The sequence below is a fragment of the Eleutherodactylus coqui genome, chromosome 3, assembly GCF_035609145.1.
Source record: "Eleutherodactylus coqui strain aEleCoq1 chromosome 3, aEleCoq1.hap1, whole genome shotgun sequence".
Classification (NCBI taxonomy): Eukaryota; Metazoa; Chordata; class Amphibia; order Anura; family Eleutherodactylidae; genus Eleutherodactylus; species Eleutherodactylus coqui.
Genome location: NC_089839.1, coordinates 237,024,151 through 237,047,038, shown reverse-complemented (window position 1 = coordinate 237,047,038; position 22,888 = coordinate 237,024,151). Strand labels below are relative to the sequence as shown.

The following is a 22,888-nucleotide window of genomic DNA, read 5'->3' as shown; positions in this document are numbered from 1 at the left end:
CTAAAGATGATTTTAACTTTGCTTTGACTGTTGACACATTCGCTATTTCATGAGATTAACCTTTTAAAAGAGTTTAGTGGTGATTGACTCAAAGCAGGGACAGATGTCACCACGAATGAAGTTGTCAGCATGAACTACCAAAACGCATTCCAGAATCACATAAACAGTCTCATTTTGTGGCATTGCAGGTGTTCCAGTAAAGTATAATTATGCCCAAATTAGACATATGTAGATGAGCTTAAAACTGCACAATGAATATTTTACTTAGCAGCGTACAGTTTTGTAAAAGTACAGTACATTCTAAGAACAGGATAAATCAGAATCCCCAATTTAAACTAAATTGTTAGCATAAATAGGCGTAGGTGTATTAAAATGCATACAATTACAAGGCTGATTACATTCAGAATTCTAATGGAGCAGAATTTTTTTGCGTATTTAAATATATAAAATTATCATTATTTCTAAGTGAATATTTATAGCTCTAGAAGTATTTAAAATTCCTCCTATGTCCAATAAAGGGGAACAGAAATAACAGTACCTACAGTGACTACATGGAGTGATATGAGGCTGTATATGCTGCCAGAGATATGCTAAGCAATCTGTTCATTTTCATACATTTCCATTTTCTTGATTTACAAGTTTCAAAACAAACTGTAATTGAAGAAATTTGGCAAAATATTGTGAAATTCTTCTTATACACAACAAGTAAACAAGGCATTGCTAACTCCAAATGCAGCAGTCCAAAGCATCATTTTTATGAAGGAATGATTTTGATAAATGTGTGCAGCATGAAGCTGACCACACTGTAGACCGTGATCATGCAAATTAGTTTCATATGTGCATTTTTTTATTCTACTGTGGATTTTGTCTAATGGTGAGTGGTGGACAAGAATAAATGGGTTTACATACACACGGGCTAATCACTACTTTGAAAAGAATTATTAGCATAACGAGGCGCCGGTGTATTAAAAATGCATAGGATTACAAGACTGATAACACTCAAAATGCTAATAGAGCTGTTTTTTTTTTTTGCTTTAACAAATATGAAAAATTACTATTGTTTCTTAGTGAATGTTTATAATGCAAACAGAATTCCAGTGTGAGAATAAATGGCTTCACATACACACAGGCCAAATATTAATCAGTTTTGCTTAAAGTGATAAAAATTAGATACCCATAAAAGACATACAAGATATCAAAAAAGATACAAGCAAAAGAGACATTTATGATGAAAGAATATAAACAAAAATGAAGCAAAATTACAACTAGCATCCAAGTTTGGCAAATTAGTCATGGGAGATGACATCACATTGATGTTTATCAGCCCTAGTGGTCGAGAGCAGACTCCACCATCACCATTTCATGTTGGACTCCCCCTTGCCTTTGTCTGGTGTGAACTTATGAACCATGGATGACACTATATGATATTTCTATGAAATTATCCTATGAGACATTTTACAACTATTCTGTCAGTTTTTGTAAGTTAAAGCTTTCTTCTTATCCGCTGTAGAGGCACTGCGCAGGTCAGAATATCCTACAATACTTGGGGAAAATTTACAAAGCCTGGCATTTCCTGCCCAGGGCTTAGTTCAATTTTCCCTGATGCAGCGCACACTGAATATATTAAGTCATCATGTATACAGCACACCCCGACGCCTCTGTGCGCCTTCTTATGGTTTAGATTTCTGGAATAATTTACACCAAATTCTGGAGTAAAGCATACATAAATTTGCCGGTCTGGGGCGGACATACCACACCTCGTGAGAAGCCTCGCCTACTTTTCAAAAAGTATAGAGGGGCCAGCACAAAATGAAGAAAAGTTGTAAAATTTTTATGACACATGTTGTCCCTATCTTCAAAAAATGGAATAAAGTGGACCCCGGAAACTACAGACCTGTGATCCTGACTTCTATACCAGTAAAGATCTTTGAACAAATTATTACATAGCATGTATGCAAGTACTTGGATGAGAATGCAGTAGTTAACCAGAACCAGCATGTGTTTTATCAAGCAAGCCATGCCAGACTAATTTCCTTCTATAACAGAATCACAGACTGGGTTGATCAGAGAAATATGGTAAATATAGTGTATATTGACTTTGGTAAAGACTTTGACAAAGTATCTCATACCATACTTATTGAAAAATGAACATATATAAGATTGCCAAGGCAATTGTGAAGTGGATTCACAACTGGCTAAGTGGGCGCACTCAAAGAGAGGTCATAAATGGCTGCACATTTAATTAGAAGAATGTCTCAAGTGGGATACTACAAGGCTCTGTCCTAAGCCCAGTGTGGGTCAACATTTTTATAAATGATCTGGAGGAGGGAATTGAGGGGAAACTGATCAAATTTGCTGACGACACAAAGCTAGGAGGAATGGCTAACACTAGAGAAGAGAGAGTATTCAAAAAGATCTAGACATGATTGAACAATGGGTGGCGACTAATAGAATGGTATTTAATAGGGAAAAATGCAAAGTCCTACATCTGGACAAGTGAAATGAAAACAGCACATAGAGAATGGGATAAGCAGCAGCACATGTGAAAAAGACTTGGGGGTATGCTAAAAGATCATAGACTGCACATGAATCAACAGTGTGATGCAGCAGCCAAAAGGCAAACACAATTCTGTGATGTATTAAGAGAAGTATAGAGCCTAGATCATGTTAGGTAGTTATCCCCCTCTACCCTTCCTTAGTCAGACCTCATCTGGAATACTGTGTGCAGTTCTGGGCACCCCAATTTTAAAAAAAAGACAGACAAACTGCAGAAAATTCAGAGAAGAGTTACCAGGATTGTGAATTGTCTGCAAATCATGGCCTGTGAGGAACGGTTAAAGGATCTGGGAATGTTAAGCTTGAAAAAAAGAAGGCCGAGAGAAGACTTAATAGCTGTGTACCAATATCTGAAGGTTGTCACAGTGCAGAGGGATCAGCCCTATTCTCATTTGTACTGAGAAAGACTAGAAGCAATGGGATGAAACTGAAAGGGAGGAGACGCAGATTAGATATTAGAAAAACTTTTTATCAGTGAGGGTAATCAATGAATAGAACAGGTTACCATGGGAGGTGGTGAGTGCTCCTTCAATGGAAGTCTTTCAGCAGAGGCTAAACAGCCATCTGTCTGGCATAATTAAGTGCATTGAGCAGGAGGTCGGAACTGATGATCCTGGAGGTCCCTTTCAACTCTATGATTTTAAAATGAAATATTAATGTAAAAAAGTGGTACCTATACTCTTTTACATTAATGTAAGGGAGGAGGAATTTGCTGAGGCAAGCCTCTGTCTCCAGAGCTTTCTAGAGTGTGAAACAGCTGATAAACTGACTCCACCGTACACAGACACTGCAGTTCGTACACTACTTGCTTAGAAAAAGTGTGCAGATTTCGCATAGAAATAGTGATACTTGCAACTGGCAGCACCTGTTTGCTAGAAAGTTAAAGGGGTTGTCCCGCGCCGAAATGGTTTTTTTTTTTTTTCAATAGCCCCCCCGTTCGGCGCGAGACAAACCCGATGCAGGGGTTAAAAAAGAAAACCGGATAGTGCTTACCTGAATCCCCGCGCTCCGGTGACTTCTTACTTACCTGGTGAAGATGGCCGCCGGGATCTTCACCCTCGGTGGACCGCAGGTCTTCTGTGCGGTCCATTGCCGATTCCAGCCTCCTGATTGGCTGGAATCGGCACGTGACGGGGCGGAGCTACGAGGAGCCGCTCTCCGGCACGAGCAGCCCCATTCAGAAAAGAAGAAGACCGGACTGCGCAAGCGCGTCTAATCCGGCGATTAGACGCTGAAAATTAGACGGCACCATGGAGACGAGGACGCTAGCAACGGAACAGGTAAGTGAATAACTTCTGTATGGCTCATAATTAATGCACGATGTACATTACAAAGTGCATTAATATGGCCATACAGAAGTGTATACCCCCACTTTGTTTCGCGGGACAACCCCTTTAAGCAATGATTCTTAAAATCATATAAATCACCCCCCCCACCCCAAACAAACAAAAAAAAAAAAAAAATATATATATATATATATATATATATATATATACACACACACGTACTCTTTAACTGTTCTTTGTGATTGAACTTTTGATTGTCTCTTTTTTGAGACTTTTTAAAGCAGTTTACTGCTACAGTCCATTGCAGTTTTGTGCTAATGACAATATCCCAATATATTATAATAGATATTCTTGCATCTAGTCATAGTTCCTTCATAATATCGCTGGTGGCTGTAATGTCAGAGAGTAGCTCAGCTAGTTTATAAAGCTTGATGGAGTTAGCTCAAGGATAATAGTATTGCATGTCTTGATTAGCCGGGGGTAAGTCTGAATGGATTTTAAGCGAAAAATGCAAAAAAATTGAATTTCCCATGTCTACTGCAGAGGTCAGCATGCAACCAATCAGCAGTCAGGATGCCTTGCTGATGTCACCAAATATGTTCTCCAATTCACCTTGCCTTCTGATTGACTGCACTCTGACATCTGTATTAGGCATCTTTGGAAATTTGATTTTTTCACAATCTTTGCCAAAAATCGGGTGAGATGTACTCGATCTGATTTGGCAAAAATCAGGTCAATTTTATTTCCTTGGCTGAGCAATACAAGCAACTCTAATCTTAACATCTGATCTTTTTTTCAACACAACCTTTGTGTGCTCATGTGTATGCTCTTTCCTTTTATGCATATTACATTGGCATAATTGCCACTGTAATATGCATTGGCAAGATACATAATAGAATGTATCTTGAAGATTTGAAATGTGAAAGTCAGAATTCCCACAATAGCAGAAAGTTGAAGCACTAGACGCCAATAAAATATTCTGTTACAATAAAGGCAGCACACCTGATTTCACTTACTGAATATGATGTCATATTTGACTAATTTCTTCTTGAAATTGAAATGTCTTTGCATAACTCCCACTGATAATGAAGCATGTTTAATACCTAATTTGTCATAACTGTTGATATGCACAAATTCTCTCAAACCCCTGCTTTTTATCACAATACTGCATATAAAGATTCAACAGTTTTTACCTGCAGATGTAGTCCCTAAATTGCTGTGTTAAACTCTACTCTTGGGACACATGTTCTTTCTTTTTTGAAATAGGTTTGACAAATGTTAATACTGTATGTATATGTTGGTATTCTGTAAGGGCTCAGTCACACGGCCATTTTTACATGCGTTTTTCCGCGTGTCAAAAAATTTGCACTTGATAGAACCAATGCTCTTCAATGGCATCAGTCACATGAGCGAATTTGACATGCGGAAAAATGCCTGCGGTGAAAATGATAGGTCACCGGCTCGCAGAACACATGTAACCGCAGCAAACTGGTGTTCTATGTATGTGAAACCCCTAGATGCTTTCGCATCCAGGGGTTTCACCTTGCGCTCAAAGGCGCCGGCGGCAGCAGCACCGACCGCATTGAGAACATATACTGAAGATCGCGATCCTCTACCACAGCTGTCACAGCAGTGCCACAGCTGCAGAGGAGCGTGATGTTCTCCCATTGAATTCAGTGGAGCCGTCAATACAGCCGGCTCCATTGAAAGCAATGGGCTGCCGGTAAGCTCTACAGTGATTTTTGAGGAAGGGCTTCAAATATAAGCCCTTCCCTGAAAATCAATCCAAAAATGTGTAAAAAATAAATAAATCTATACTCCCCTCTCTGCAGCTGCCAGGGCTCAGCCACGTCCAGCCAGCTCTGAGTAATATTCAGCAGGCAGGGATTTTAAATCCCCGCCTGCTGAATGGGCTGCGTCTGATTGGTTGAGGATTGTGACCAATCAGAGGCAGCTCTCAGCTATTGAATGACAGCTGAGAGCTGCCTCTGATTGGTCTCTGCGCTCAGCCAATCAGAAGCAGCACTCACCCATTCATGAATTCATGTTTTTTCCGTCACGCCTGCTTAGGTCATGCAAATTATTGAACGCATCAGTTATGCGTTCAAAAATTTGTGCGTCAAAATGCCCGTGTGACTAAGCCTTTATTGTGCTACTATTGTGTGCATATATTGCATCACTTCACTTCAGTGGGAGAGATCTGCAGTACCATTCCCCACTGAGCTGAGTATGGCGCAGTGCTTCTATTGGCACGCTATAGCTCCTTCATATCACCTATCACAAGTATTAGACCCTCACCAGTCTGATACTGATGACCTATCCTGAGGGCAAGACATGACAACTACAGTAGTAGGAAATCCTTTTAAATTTAATTGAATGGCAGATCCCATATTTTACCTGGTTAGGGATTCTCAGGGGTTGCTGGCAATAAAATTTCATAAAAAAACAATTTAATTAGTAGATTTGATTTAAATTCAATATTTTACATGCAAATAAAATAAATTCTCGCTAACCAAATCACTCTCTTAGGCCTCGGTCAGACGGGCGTTTTTTCATGCGATTTGCGCATGCGCATGCGATCTGCGCATATTTAGAACCATTGCTTCGCAATGGGATCGGTCACCTGGCCGCTTTTTATGCGGATGTCCGATAAATTATAGGACACGAGGAATCGCAGATCGCGCCTATCTGCGATCTGCGATTCCTTGTGTTCTATATATGTGCTCAACGGTGCCGGCGGCAGCAGCACCGACCCCATTGAGAACATATACTATAAAGATCATTCTCCTCTGCCACAGCTGTAACAGCTGTGGCAGAGGAAAACGATGTTCGCCCATTGAATTCAATGGAGCCGGCAATACAGAATGAATTTTCGGGAAGGGCTTAAAAATATAAGCCCTTCCCTGAAAATAATCCTAAAATGTGTAAAAATATAAAAAAAATATATACTCACCTTGTCCCTGCAGCCGGAGTTCAGCCGCGGCCGGCCGGCAGTTCTCCTGAACTGCTCTGTGTAGTATTCAGCAGCCGGGGATTTAAAATCCCCGCCTGCTGAATGGGCTGCCTCTGATTGGTCACAGCCCTCACCAATCAGAGGCAGCTCTCACTCACCCATTCATGAATTCATGAATGGGTGAGTGAGTGCTGCCTCTGATTGGCTGAGCGCAAGGACCAATCAAGGGCAGCTCTCAGCTATTGAATGACAGCTGAGAGCTGTCCCTGATTGTTCCATGCTCTCAGACAAATATATGTCTGGGCTGATTTAGTAAATCCTGCACTGAGCAGGGGGTTGGACCAGATGACCCTGGAGGTCCCTTCCAACTCTACCATTCTATGATTCTATGTAAAAAAAGGCCTTCCTCCTTGTATCTTCAGTAGTATAACAACAATATTTATTTGCCTTTTGGTGGTTTCACAAATGTTGTATATTTCAAAACTAGACCACTTTCAGACAGGCATATTTTTACTCTGTATCTAGTCTGTCTTTTGACAACAAACATATGGAGCTAATGTAAATCTTTATATCTATTTTGGTAGTATTTTTCAGAGCTGTGTTTTAAAAATGTAGCTTACTCAAGTTTTGTCCATTTTATCCTCTATATTTGTACTCATTTGTATAACTTTCCATTGGGTAAATATGTATCCATATTTACCAAATAGAAAATAAAACCAATTACAACAAATAAGGAGGCAAATACAGATCAAAGATTGATTATAAACTGATGACATACTGTTGCCATCTGTTTATGGATCTGAGTCTTGGACATGTTACAATACTCTCAAGTGAAACTACCCTAACACACAACAGTTATGTCAAAAAGCTCATTAGATAAATATTACTTACATATACAGCAACATCCAACCATCATTACAAACTATATGCACATCCATTGATGCACATGATCAATGAATCTATCAGTAAATCATTTACCATGTTTGATATTTCAATCATAACACCAAGCTATCATCGCATCTGTTAATTGACCCATATGGCCATCTCTTGTTTCTCCTGCTTACAGTCACTTTGCAGAAAGCACTAAGACGCATTCCTTGCTCTCAAGCAGTTTTTTTTTTAACTTGAACCATTTGGAGTGGAGATGTTGGTCTTAATGTTTGAGATTCTGCCAATATTTCAGCACTTTCCCGCCTCAAAGACTATCGCTTCCAATGATTTATTTATTCTTATGGGCATTAGCCATCTCTTTTTCATAATTGTATCTGACTCCATGAAAGCAATATGGCAGGTGATGAGAAGCAAAGGGGAGCTCTTTAATCATCTGTAATCTGCACTTAGGAGGAAATCACAGCTAACTGAGGGCTCGTACTGCAGAGCTTCACATCTTTACTTACAGCTTCAAAAAACAGGATTTAAAATATGACTGCATTTGTTTACAGAAACTGAAGATTCATTAGATGGAGCATAGGGACGTATTCCTAAATCACAGAGAACAAATAATTTACTTACATAGTTTAATTGCTGTTTTACAATGGTGAATCTTTGCTCATTTTGGTAGTTGGAGATTTTTCACATGTGCAGAATATTTCTGAAAGACACACCTAAAACGCAGCTAAGGATGCAGCTTAATCTGATGCTGCGGATTTCTACTCCATAAACTGCAGATATACATGCAGATTTTGGTGCAGAATTTTCTGTGTCCTTGGGTGCATCTTGCAGAAATTTTGCGCACTTGTGAAAAGTCCCTCAGGGGCTCATGTACAGAAGAGAATATGCTCAGAGCATGCATGCCTCCTTAAGAATGTTGCTATACAGCTGACAAATGAGGTGCCCTTCCTTCTATACTGATATTCCAAGTAAGGCTTCATTCACACGTGCGATGAGCTGAAAAGCGCATCAATGAAGAATAGCCACTATTGAGTTCCAAAATTTATTAGTATGTTCTCGTCCATTCACACAGGCGTATATCATGGGAAAAATATGCTGCAGCGCAGAATTCTGTTGGTCAGCAGAAATCCTCGGAATGACTTCTAATGCTTAAATAGAGTGCCAGACACAGGTAAACTCCCTTCCTCTCTCTTTTTTCAGCTCCCATATGGGAGCTTCCAGCATTTTTCATCAAAAGATTGCTTTAGACCTATCTTTTGACGCAGCATGAAAAATCGGCAACCGAAAAGGTCACTGATGACACGTTTTTTTTCATGTGCCCCAAAATCGTTACCTGTAAATGCATTAGAATCCAGTGCTTCACATGGTTGCGATTTTCAACTGACATTTTATTGTGGCTAAATAGCCACTTAATAACGCACGTGTGAACGAGGCCTAGCACCGAGAGCCAAGCCTTAGGCTCCATCCATGCACAAACCATATTTCAGCTTTCCACAACCTGGAGGTTGTACATAGATGTAATGTGGCTGTGAGCTTGAGAACTTAAAGGGTTTTTCTGGGCAAATACTACTGATGACCTATCCTCAGGATAATTCATCAATAGTTGATCAGCTAAGATCCTGATAGTCATCAATAGTAAAGTCCAGTAAAAATCCTTTAACAATTATGAAAAGCACCACAAAAAGCCGTGTTTTCAGAATTTACAATTGACCTCCAGCTAACATCTGACTACAAAGTTTTTTCTGCGGTAGAAAAATGTGTCAAAAATGCTAGGATAAGCAGAGCTGAGGAAAAAATACTATGTGTGAAACCATCCTTACTTAGGTTCATTCAGCAAACATGCAGTAAATAACTGTTACTTTCTTGTTTCATCACAATGTAATTTCTGGCAGTTTATAATTATTCGATTTTTTTCAACTATGGACATAAATACTAAACGTTTTGACTTCCAGGTTAAGCTGCATTTAAACACAATGATTATAATAATAAGTAATGTTCAGAAAACAATCGAGCAAAACGGAATGAGTATCGTTCAGTTTAAACGCGATCAACGACTGAATGACGAATGAGACTCATACACTTGTCATTTGTTGCGCAGTTTCAGCCAACATGAAAATCAGTGCCGGCTCGTTCCGTTATCGCGCAGTTTAGACACTGATTGCTCAGTGTTTCACATAGGCATACAGTGTGATTGTTCTCAGTGGGAGAAACCAAGCAATCTTGTAGATATGATACCTTTTAATGGGTAACAAAAAATACATGATGTTAATGCAAGTTTTCAGGTTATTATCGACCTCTCATCAGGGTAATAAGAATATGAAACATTGAATGATCAGCAAACAAGAACTGCCCGATTCTCAACGAATCTCATGAAGTCCAAACATGCTGCCCTGCGAACGTGTTGCAGATGATGTCATCAGTTCATTCGCCCAAGTAAATGAGAATCTCTTCATTCTCGTTCATTGTAAAAGGAGCATTAGCTTTTAATGAGGTACTGGTTATACCCATGATCTAATCTGAACACGTAAAGCTACAGTAAAAATTGTGGAATAAGGAAAAAATACATGGCAAGGAAATGGGTTTGTTGGACTCAAACCCCTCTTTAGTCAAACTGCTGTGCTGTAATGTGTTACTGTAATGTGTTCTGTTTTATGCAGTTGAGTTATACAGCACTACTTGGAAAACTCCCTCCCTGTGCTCTCATGTTCTATAACAGCTATAGCAGTAGCACTACTACTTCTCCTATTACATGTGCTGTAGAATGATAACCAGATATTGAGAAATCTGTTGCATTATACCATATGTTTCCCAACAGGCGTAAAATTAACATATTTTAATATCTGCTTTATTCACAGAGTTCAAGTAGAATTTTATGTAAATGAAAACACTTTTAAAGAGAGACTGAAACTTTTCTTCATTAAAAACCAAAGATCAAGTAAGTAGTCTTGAATGACTTTTGGCAACAAAAAAAAAACATTACTGTAAAGCTGCTTTCCACCGGTTTAGAGTTAGCAATTAAGAAATGAATGTTCTGCTACCCACAGATTTTGTCACAGTGATTTTTACTGACTATTAAATGAGAACTAAAGCTTATAATAAAGAAGATGATGTATAGCCTATACAGAGCAATCTACAGCGATGTGCATACAGTTTCTCTAATCTAATTAGTCTTCATCAGTAGCAGTTAAGGAATCACAGTTCCATGAAGCAACATATTCTAAATGACTTATAATTAGTGTGCTTGGCCAGCCATGAAGTGGATTGTCACAAAGTCAGATAATGGGGTCACCTGGTGCTGAACTATGTGAGGTGTAAAAATAAACTGTTCTCTGTAGTCCTATACACTGCCTCCTCTTCTTTTAAATCCTCTAATATATGAGAACAGCAGTTGTCTTTGTGAAGCAACAAGCCTTTTTTAGTTTAGATTTTAGCATATATTTTCATTAGCAAAAAATTAAGGTGATATATTGTATTCTGTTTTATTTCTTGATTGAATATTGTTTATTCTATTTTCTGTGCATTACAGGGAAATACCTTCCCTGAGCTGCTATTAATAAGACATGCTTTACAGCATCCACATGGACATAGGAGATGACTCATTCAATTATATGGGGAAGTTCTATGTGCAAGATTTGTGATAGTGATCAGTGTAGAACAGAAATTGTGAGCCTCAGTGGCCAAAGTGAAAACTGCAAGGTTTCATGTTTGTTTTCAGATATAGGTAGTAAAATGGAAAATGTAAAGAATAAGACCGCTTCCACATGGGCTACAAAATCGTGCGATTTGTAGCAATGTTACAGCGCTACAAAACATATGTATGAGAAGCCCATAGTTTTCAATGGGTTCTTTCACATGAGCGATGTTTTGTAGCCTGCAACATTGCTAGAATACAACATCGCTGCATGCTCTATATAGCCATGATTTGCAATTCTTTTTTGTAGCCCATGTTTCTATATGGAGCCTTCCTATGTGTTGCATCACATCGCACAAAAACGCGGTTTTCGTGCGGCGCATTGCAAATTTCACAGTAGGAAATCCTACCATAAAAGCCCTAAACTAAGCTCTAGCCATTTAAATCATTAAATGGCTGCAACTGGCTGAGCCACGGCACTCGAGAACCAATAAGGGGCAGAGCTTCCTGATTCATTGATGAATAGCTAAGTGCAGCCTGTAATTGTATGTTTAAATCCCCGCCTTGTGAAAGAGCTTGAGAGCAATATAGGGAAGCCAGCTGGCGGACAAGCCTGAGTGGCGCAGAGGTGAGTATTTAATTTTTCTTTTTCACCACTTAGAAATGATTTTCTGGAAAGGGCTTATATTTCAAGCCCTTCCCAGAAAATCATTCTGCTGGGGTTGCCTACAGCCCACTGCTTTCAATGGGGTTGGCAGCAGCAGCGCCGACCCCATTGAAAGCAATGGTATAATATCGCTCTCAGAGCTGTGGCAGAGGATTCCTTCATCCCTACAGTCCCCGCGGGGATGAAGGAAACCCCTGCCACAGCTGTCACAGCTGTGGCAGAGGTCAGCGATATACTCCCTATGTTTTCAACGGGGCTAGCACTGCTGCTGCTGAGCGATATCGCAGCGTTTTTCTTGCGCTGTGAGGCGAGTGTTCTCACTCGCTCTCGCAGTGCAAGAAACAAAAAACACTGGTGCGTAAAAGGCCTTATACTGATGGCATGACAAGAGCTTTGGCTGTGCCATCACTTGCGGATGCCAGTATTATTATATGGCTATCACCCTGCTCTAACATCTAGAATCAGAGATATCTCTTGGATACCTTGTCCACATATCTAATGTGATGGTAAACTAAAAAATATATATCTGCAATGTGCAAAGCCATGCAAATGTCTGAAATCTGCTTTGGAAGCTAGAACATTTCAGTTTGCTCTTTAGTTGTGGTCGTACATGGTTAAATGTTAAGCTGTAAAAGTTCAAATTTAATTCCTAAAGTATCTGGTAGCTAGAACGTTCAAAAGACTTTGGTCTGTGATGTTTACAGTGTATGTCCTGCACATACATTACTAGCAAAATTGACGATCAACTATACCTCTGTTCCAAAACCTCAAATTGAAAGATGGATGGATCTGAGGGAATGTGGAAAAATTCACTTTATTCCAAAAGTGAAACAGCACAGTCAAGCAAAATACATTTCTGCTTTAGTTTGAAGCCTTTGTCAGTGAATTTTTGCACATTCCCCTAGATCCATCCATCCATTAGTTGTGAGGTCTTGGAGGAGCAGTCTATCTGGTTGTCAATTTTGCTAGTATGCATATCTGATTGCTTGTTCCTGTTGGGATTTGAGATTGACAATCTAACTGCCATCTTGCCATCTCCTATACTAATGGCTGAATTCCATCTGGAATATCATTGACAGTGGATGTGGAGTGTGCCCTATTTGTACAACCCAAGCAGTTTTGAGTCCATAGCTACACTTAGAGACTTTTGGGAGAACAATGGTCCCATGTATGTTCTATTGGCTTTAAATCTCGCAACCGGACAGGCCCTGGAAGTGTGACAATGTTGTAGAAGCATTGATGTGACACCATTACTGAGCATTATCCTGCTGACTCTTGGAAGCCACCATAAGAGGAACACATGTGTCTGCAGGATGTCCTGAACATATCGCTGAGCTGTCATTGTCCCTCATACCACTACTAGGGGAGACCGACTGTCATATGTGATGACCTCCTATCACACCAGCAGGATTGAAGTGCTCACCCTGAAGTCTCCAGACACAAATGTGTCCATTGTTTGTGCTCAAACTAAACCTGTGTTCGTTACTGAAAATAACCCATATCCATCCCTGTAAGTACAATTTAATGTACCACTGACCAAATTAGTTATTGTTCTCAAAATACTACTCAAATGGCACAGTCAAGACTGTCAAAATATATTTCTTCAAATTTGCCAATTTTTTTTTTAATGACCATGCCAGGATGGGTCACATGCCACATTTAACCCATTAGTGACCAGACCATTGCCTTTTTACATCACACTCTGCTGGGCTTTATTCCCAGGGGACGTAAAAACATGCTTCCTCTAGGAATGAAAGCCCTGCCGGCTCTGGACGTGATAGCTCCATGTTGTCAGTTACTGGAGGTAGCCGACATGCTGGAGCTGTAATCCTGGGGTGCGGTACCCCTACCCTGGCCACACGATCGCCGGTATCCATTGAATACCAGCGATAAAATGAATGAAAAATAAGTTAAAGTTTCAGCTCTCCTTACGTATCGGATCTGTAAGGGGACCTTAGGATACTCACCGCTGTTTTTTGCGCTGCACCCGGTGTTCTGGTCCTGCTGGATCCAACATTGGCGTCTGCGCATGCGTGCCTGACGGCATTACGTCACCCGCATGTGCAGAGGGCCTGGAAGCCCGGAAAATTTTATAACTCCCTGCTCCTGGGTAGTATGAGTAGCCGAGAGCATTGAGCTGTCACCTGAAGCTGCTATATGTGGTTCTCGGTCACATGATCGCTGTTATCCAATGGATAACAGTGATCATGTAAAAGTTTTAAAAAGTTTAAAAAAAAGGAAAAAAGTTTCATATCCATGAGGAGAGATGAAATTTGGCACCCAATGCCCCCAGATTTATCCGCAGACCTTACCCTGGCTTCTGCGCATGCACCCATCATCAAAATGGTGGATGTGTGCGCAAAAACCGCAGATTGCCAGGGTAATTTAAAATCTCCCCGCACTTGGCTACTAAATTTAGCCGAGAGCCTGGAGATTTCATGCGGGGCCGAGAGTACGCGGTTCTTGGTCACGTGATCGCCGTTATCCATTGGATAACGGTGATCACGTAAAAGTAAAAGAAAACTAAAGTTGCACCTCCCATCACAGATCCGATTCGTGAGAGGAGGTGAAATTACTTAACTAATGCTACCCTCGATGTCCCATGATGGTATCCTTATCCATGGACCTTTCCCCAGCTTTGACGTATGCGCCCGTCACCAAAATGGCGGAATCAAGCACAGAAGCTGGGGAGAGCACAGAAAATGTCAAATCTCTTTGCTCCTAGCTACTAAAGGTAGCCAAGAGCCTGGAGCAATGACCGACGGCTGCGGTGAGCGTCCCCAGTCACATGATTGCCGTTATCCATGGATAGTTATGGATAGTTAAAAGACAGTTAAAGTTTGACGCTCCGTTCATTTTTAGGCCCCATTGTGCAGCCAGACAGAAGATTAGGGCCACAATGAGTATGTCTCTGAACACAGGACAAACAGGGGGATCCATTTTGGGTTGAAAGTCTTGATTTATATATGTGCTGTACAAAAAAAATTGTTTTTAAATTGATACAATTGCCAAAAAAATGAAAATCATAATTATTTTCTTTTGCTTTACTTAGATTCATTCAAAAACTGTGGGGTCACAATAGATTAATTCGTTAAGGGGTCTAGTTTTGAAAATGGGGGCATTTGTGCGGGTTCTCTGTTGTTTTGGCCGCTCAATGGCTCTACAATAGAGATGAGCGAACGTACTCGGTAAAGCACTACTCGTCCGAGTAATGTGCTTTATCCGAGTACCTCCCCGCTCGTCCTGAAAGATTCGGGGAGCGCTGCGGAGCGGGGAGCTGCAGGGGAGAGCGGGGAGGAACGGAGGGGAGATCTCTCTCTCCTTCTCTCCCGACCGCTCTCCCCTGCTCCCCGCCGCAACTCACCTGTCAGCAGCGGCGCTCCCCGAATCTTTCAGGACGAGCGGGGAGGTACTCGGATAAAGCACATTACTCGGACGAGTAGTGCTTTACCGAGTACGTTCGCTCATCTCTACTCTACAAGTGTGCAATGGGGCCTAAAACGCCTTTAAGCAAAATATTTATTCTGAAAGCCATCGGCTGCTCCTTTCAGTTTGGGCCCCGTTGTGCATATGGACATAATAATAGGTCCACAGTGGGCATGTTTATGAACACGGGACAAACAGGGGTATCTATTTTGGGGTGAAAGTCTTCATTCTTATGTGTGCTGTACCAAAATACTGTTTTTAAATTGACATAATTGCTAAAAAAAAAAAAAAAAATCTTAATTTTCCCCTTCTGCCTTGCTTTGATTCATTCAAAAATGGTGGGGTCAAAATACAAAGTACACCCCTAGATGAATTTGTTAAGGGGTCTTGTTTTTAAAATGGCATAATTTGTGGGGGTCCTCTGTAGTTTTGGTCGCTTATGGTCTCTACAAGTGGGCAATGGGGCCTAAAACGCCTTCAAGCAAAATGTCTGCTCTGAAAGCCACCGGCTGCTCCTTTTGGTTTTGGCCCCATTGTACATACGGACAGAAGATTAGGGCCACAATGGGTATGTTTCTGAAAACAGGATGAACGGGGGTATCCATTTTGATGTGTAAATCGTCATTTTCATGTGCATTATAGAAAAAAAAACATCTTTAAATGACATATTTGCAAAAATATGAAATTTTATTTTTTCTCCTCTAAATTGCATTGCTTCCTGAAAAGAAACTGTCGGGTCAAAATACTCATGACCCCCCTCAGTGAATACATTAAGTAGTTTTTAAAATAGGGTCATTTGTGGGGGTAGCTATAATTCTGACACCTATGAGCCTTTGCAATCTTGGCTTGAGAGAGAGAGAGAACGAACCTAGAAAAAAAAAAAAAAAGCTCTAGACCTGGCGTCCCACATACAAAAATGCTTGAGTCTCCCATTGTAATCAATGGGGTTCGTTACTCGAGTAGAGCTCTCGAATTTTACGAAAAGCTCGACTCGAATAACGCGGACCCGAGCATTTGGGTGCTCGCTAATCTCTATTAAAGATCAATTTTAAATTTGTACGTCTCTTAAATGGTTAAAAAAATAGAAAGGTGCACCCAGAATAAAGTAAACAGATGGAAATAGACATCTTATCAAAAATTACTATATTATGTTTGCACATATTTAATATATTGCAGTTGAAAATGTGAAAAAATGCCGATTTTTTTCAAAATTTTCCTAATTTCTTTTTTATTTCATTAGTTTTTTTTATTGAGTTTGAAGCAAAATATACATTACATCAATAGAAGTCACCATTTAATAAAATTACAATAGTAACCATTCTGACACTTTTAATAAATATACACAAATTCTATCGGTCTATTTTTACCGCCAAAATGAAGGACAATATGTGGTGAAAAAACATCAGAGTCAGAATCACTTGAATATCCAAAACCTTTACAGAGTTATTCTATGTTAAAGTGACACATGTCAGATTTCCAAAATTTGGCCTGGTCATTAAGGCGCAAAGAGGCTTGGTAACTAAGGGGTTAAATCCAAAAATCTAAGAAACAACATATGTTTCATCCATAGTAATAAAGAAGAAATATTATCTTACTTGTACATTTATGGGCTGAAATATCTGCAGTGTCTTTTCAGAGCGCAGCTTTTCAGTTGTAATCGCAGTACATGACCGAAAATAGACATTATACTTGGGATTTCTACATATAGAAACATTGGAGCAGATTTACCAATTCTATCTAACAGTTAAGATAACTTTACATGGGGTGATTATCGCCTGAATTATCACTATAAACAGCAAATTTGGACTATGATCATATAGAATACATGTGGCAGCTCACAAGGCACTGACGACAAATCGCTCACTTGCAGAGGTCGCTTGGTTTTTAGCAGATCTAAAAACCAACTGGCTGTCGGGGCGTGTAAACAGGAGCCACTCCTGTTTACTGGAAATGGAGGCGGGTAGGCAGGAACGATCCCTCACTACTCTGCCTCCATTCACTTAAACAACTATTATTCCTGTGTAAAGCAGGAAGCTAATGCCCCTGACAGTCGTACCGTATTACTGTATTTACTTAGACCAGCATTTCATATGCCAGTCTTAGTAAGGCATGCGTGAGGCTAAGAGTTCAACATTTTTAAGATGTGCAAGCCTCTTAATACATTTGTTACATCTGTCGATGCCTTCATGGACCAGATGATCCTAGCAGCTGGCGTAGGTTTTTGCTATAATTTAATCCAGTTTCTAGCATAAATTAGAGTTAGATTAGACCCACTTGTTAAAAATGTGTCAAAGCCTTGTTTAAAACCCCAAAAAGTAGCAATTTGGGCAAATGCACAAAAATTGTAACTTTTGTACGCCAGAAATCCGGCATACAGAGCACAACACATATTATACTTCTATTATACTTAGGCCGCCTGCACACGGGCGGATTTCCGTCGCTCAAAGCCTGCATAGGAGTGCATTACAATACGCACTCCTATGCAGACGGCCGCAGTTTGGCCGCGCGAAATCTCGCGTGGCAAACAAACCGCGGCATGTCCTATTTTTGTGCGGGGCTCGCAGAGCCTCGCACAGAAACGTCACTCACCCGACCACCGGCTCCGGTCTGCGCATGCGCCGGCTGCCCGGCAGCCGGCACATGAAAGAGCCGGGGCCGCCGGGCGCGGGTGAGTACGCGCTCGTCTCTGCAGGCGCTCGGGTCGGGTCTCGCGGCAAGAATTCTCGCCGCCGGATCCGACCCACTCGTCTGCAGGCGGCCTTAGACTGGGTGGTTTAAAAATGCACCAAATTTATCTCAGTGACTCATGCTGGATGATTAATTCTGTGCATCTTTAGATTGTCTAGTTTAAATTTATACCACCTTTTAGCTGGCTTAGTCTGTGCCAATATTTTGGCATATGTTGCCACAGTTTAAAGTTATGCTCCGTTCCGTGAAACCCTGTCTCCTTCCAAAAAGCCATGCCAAGTCAAGCAGGGAGCTGAAAGTGTCTAAGATACATAACAAATGTGGTACAAGGCATGTAAGCCAATTTTTGGTACAAATTGAGCCGGAATTCTAGTGCATTTAGCTTAATGAATCTGGCCCATTATCATGAGTGCTGACAACACATCTATTTTTCTACATTTGTGCATACCCTTGTCTGGTATTGCAGCTCAGTCAAGTGGATGTGGATGAGCTGCGATTCAGGCACAACTGAAGGAATAATGTGGTACTGTTCTTGGAAAGAAATGCAAATAAGGAAGTTGGAACAATACTTCTGCAGCGCCACCTATTGGAAAGCAGCATTCCTGCAAGCCAATGTTAGACTATACAAGTCTTATAACAATGACTGGGAATTGAAAACTAAGCCAGAATCCATACACGGACAGCTGTTTCTGCCCCTCATCAGTGTGCAGTAGGTTCCTGGCTTAGCAAGTTCTGACCAACCCATGGTACACTTTTTGTGTTTTACATTGCTTCCCTCACCCTTATAATTTCTCACTACATATTTTTTGACCTTTCTAGTAGAACATTTATCATTTCTAGCTTCAACTAAATAGGGGAAATTAAACAAATTGCCAGCGAATACTATGCCAAGAATTGGATCAAGAGACAACAACCTTATACTCAAATATGTTGCTGCAAAACAGATATATTTAGCTTTATGAGTGTTCACCAGAAATGTGTCATGAGTGTTGGCATGTGTCTAGTTGCCAATTTTCCTCATCTGTTTTCCTCATCTAATGTCCACATTAACTTTTAGACTGGAAAGTGGAAAACCTGACTTTTTTTTTTCAAATTTACTCTTGCGGAGACCTGCCAGTTGCGTGGGCTAGTACAACGATGTTTTCATAAAATCATCAAACTCAAAGAATATAGAGAATTTCTAAGAGTTCTTTTTTATTAATCATGTAATAAAGATTGAGCAAATATGCTCTATACTGCAATTTAAAGATTAACAATTGCAGGCATCACAAATCAAGTGCTAAAACTCCCACAGAAAAAGTCTACAAGTAATCATCACCAGGTTTCCTCAATAAAGGAGACTTAATAGATACAATGTCTAACATTCACTATAATGAATAAGGATATACCAACATAAATCATCTATATAATGGCCATTTCTATAAGGGCTTAGTTACAGGGGTGCATCGGCGCCCGTATTACTGCAGGAAGAAGACGGCCGCACTTCAGGACGGACGTCTCTCTGCAGCGCCGGAAGTAAGAACATGTGACTGGCTTCATTGCCGGTCATGTGTTCTTTCTTGAGCACTGCGGGGAGTTATCCGTCCTGAAGTGCGGCCGTCTTCTTCCTGCAGTAAGGGCTCAGTCACACGGGCGCATCGGCACCCGTGTACGGGCGCTGATGCACCGGTGTGACTAAGCCCTAAACTAGTAAGGGAACAATCTCCATGTTTAGTACAAAAGCAGCTTTGACATTGTCACTAGAGTCAAACTGTAGAGCTCTCAGCCAACAGAAATGGTCTTAATTTATTTACCATATTTGAGAAACTCTTAGGGCCCTTTTATGTGGCGATAATTGCTCCTGTGCTTTACATAGGCTGATCGTTGTTTATTTTTTATGCGTTCAGAAACTGAATGCTAATCGATAAGCGATAGCCGTTGCTTCACATTCAAAGTTACCATGCCTAAACTTAACCCGGAAGGTCATGAATTTACACATTACTCCTAAGCACATGATTCCTGGTCTAGAATTGACTACATACTACTATCTGCCAATTTGCTTTCTAGAGCTACTCGAACCACAATTGAAGATTTAGTGATTTCCGACCACACCACCGATAACAGTGACATTGCACAATAAAATCCCTAGAGGTACCGACTATTTAGGGAGAGTTCCTACATATTTAGCCAATGGCAAAATTTTTCAATCATTGTTGCAGGGGTTGTGGTTAGAATTTAAGTCGGATACCGAGATACACTCAAATAACCCCCAATTATTATGGGACGCAGCTAAAGCAGTTAGTAGAGGCAAATTTATCTCATATGTATTATTGCTAAAAAAGACTATCAAAGACAAAATAGACCTTCACAGCGCTCTCCGGCGGGGGGCATATACTACATTCCATTCTAATCCAAACTTGCAAAATCAACAAAAATGGCAAGAAAACAAGGAGTCTTATGAAGCATGGTTACAGAAACGAGAGCAATTAGCATAAACAAGTAGTAAAGCATGATTATTCAAATTTGTGATTGCTCCCAGCAAGAGAAACCACGTAATCTTGTAGATATGATACCCTTTAATGGCTAACAAAAATATGATGATGTAATAGAGAGCTTGCAAACCTCTCGGGTTCTTCGCAGGCTAACATGGAATAAATCCAAAGAGGCATGCATATTTATATACACTTATAACACACATACTTATGACAAAGCACAAACATCGATGTGATTAGTTTGCACTTAAAAGCAATACTGCAACAGAAAACAAACCTTTTTGACTAGGCACTGATAAGGGAGGGAAAGTTTTATGGTCCTTGAATTACTGTTGGGGGAATCGTCAGGCCAGGAATGCTGCAAGAGGTACACAAACGTTTTTAACTAGACACTGATAATAGAGTGAAAGTTTATGGTCCCTGAATTACTGTTTGTGGGGGTTTTCACCAGGCCAGCGGTCTTATCTGTGCTATAGATGTCTTATACCTGCCATTCACCCATACATCCTCATGAATAATTTAACCCACTGTTCAGCATGTCAAAAGTTGTTATAAATTCGGACAGGCACCCCATCCATACCACGGATGCCTCTCTTGAAACCTCCCCCCTCCCCCCCCTGTCGCCCATGTTGCTCCCGAGTTGATCTTCTCGGCACCTGATGGTGTCGGGTGAAAAACCCTTTGGGCAGCATTTTAAACTGACATTCCGGGAACGGCCTATCCTGGAGAGCACCATCTTCCTCCTCCCTCTCCCCCACCTCCCCTTCCCCTCCCCCCCCCCTCCACCCCCAACTTATCCTATTTGTACCGTTATTCGTCCTGTGCATCAGAAAACAGCAGGTGTCTGTTTATATATTCAGGGCTATCAGCGCGGTTGCCACAGCCTCCCTTTTCGTTCTCTTCTTTTTCATAGAAGAGGTTCATAGTGTTTGATTCTAGTAAAGTTCCTTTCCCTCTGAATCGTTTTTAGCCACTTTGGTTGTCTCCAACTGGGATAACCAAGGTGACACGAAAAGTATATTGGAATGCTGTTTGTACCTCTTATTATTATTTCTGACTGTTTTTGTTTCTGTAATTCTCACAAAACCAATAAACATTGATTTATAAAAAAAAAAAAAAGTTGTTATAAATTTATATTCCCAAATTCTTCTATGGTTTTGTGGCTTGAAACCACCCTTCAAATTTGGGAACAAAGCAGGTAAACTTATGGTAAATCTAGCAAGGGGACCTTTTGCGGCATCCAATATTTCTGGACTAAAAGACAAACATAGTAAATTACAATCCCACCCCAAAAAATAAGCAGTATCTTCCACAAATTCTATTCACAACTATACACACAAACTTCATTACAGCAAGACACCTGGAAACTTGTCCCTCCCCACATTTTATTGCCTTCTCTATCAGAAGAACAAGGCTACTTTTTGAATTCCACTGTGACACAGACAGAAATAAAAGAGGCCATAGCAAATTTGAAAAATAATAAGGCCCCTGGACCAGATGGATACACAAACAAAGTTTCTTAAATTCTTAAAGACCAGATGACCCCAGTATAGGAGAATCTCTTCAATGAATATATGCATGAATCTCCTATCCCACCAGTTATAAACACAGCCTATATTAAACTACTTCCTAAATCGGAAAAAGACCCTACCGAAGAGTCAGCTTACCGACCAATATCCCTCATCAACACTGATTTAAAATTGCTAATGAAAATTATGGCAGACTGCCTAGCCATCGTATTATTGCAATTGTTCACCCATGTGCAGTCTGGTTTCGTAAAAGGAAGATCTGCTACCACAAATATACGAAAATACTGACAATACTCGACGACATTAAAATTAACTCTTTGGCCCATCCCTTTTTGGCACTTTTAACTATAGACGCATAAAAGGCATTTGATAACATCTCCTGGAGGTGGCTGAGGGCGGTGATGGACAAAATGGGCTTTAAAGGCCCTTTCTGTTCTTATATATGGAATCTATATACATCCCCTCTAGCACAAATCTACACACCTGGCTTTCTTTCCGTAAGATTCCCTCTACAGAAGGGGACCAGGCTGGGATATCCCCTTTTCCCATTACTCTTTAACATCACAATAGAATTATTGGTGTATACACTAGAGAAAAGCAAGGCTATGGACGGACTTAAGATCAATAATAAAATTATTAAATGTATACTTTTTGCAGATGATATTATATTGACACTGGCACAGCCGTGCAATAATCTTCCGCAGGTTTTTGCCCTACTTGAGTCATTTGGGAAACAATATGGCTTTAAGGTCAACACAACAAAAGGCAAATTGTTAGATATCTCTCCCCG

General features: G+C 40.5%; 1 protein-coding gene across 3 annotated transcripts in view; it reads left to right on the top strand.

Annotated features, from left to right (window-relative positions):
• The window catches only part of LOC136619984 (potassium channel subfamily T member 2), a 591,696-nt gene that overhangs the window by 231,526 nt on the left and 337,282 nt on the right, over positions 1 to 22,888 (top strand). For all 3 annotated transcript variants that reach the window (XM_066594713.1, XM_066594712.1, XM_066594711.1), the window contains exon 2: positions 10,542 to 10,621. In XM_066594713.1, the coding sequence (XP_066450810.1) occupies positions 10,542 to 10,621 (80 nt within the window). The remainder of the gene's footprint in view (positions 1 to 10,541; positions 10,622 to 22,888) is intronic.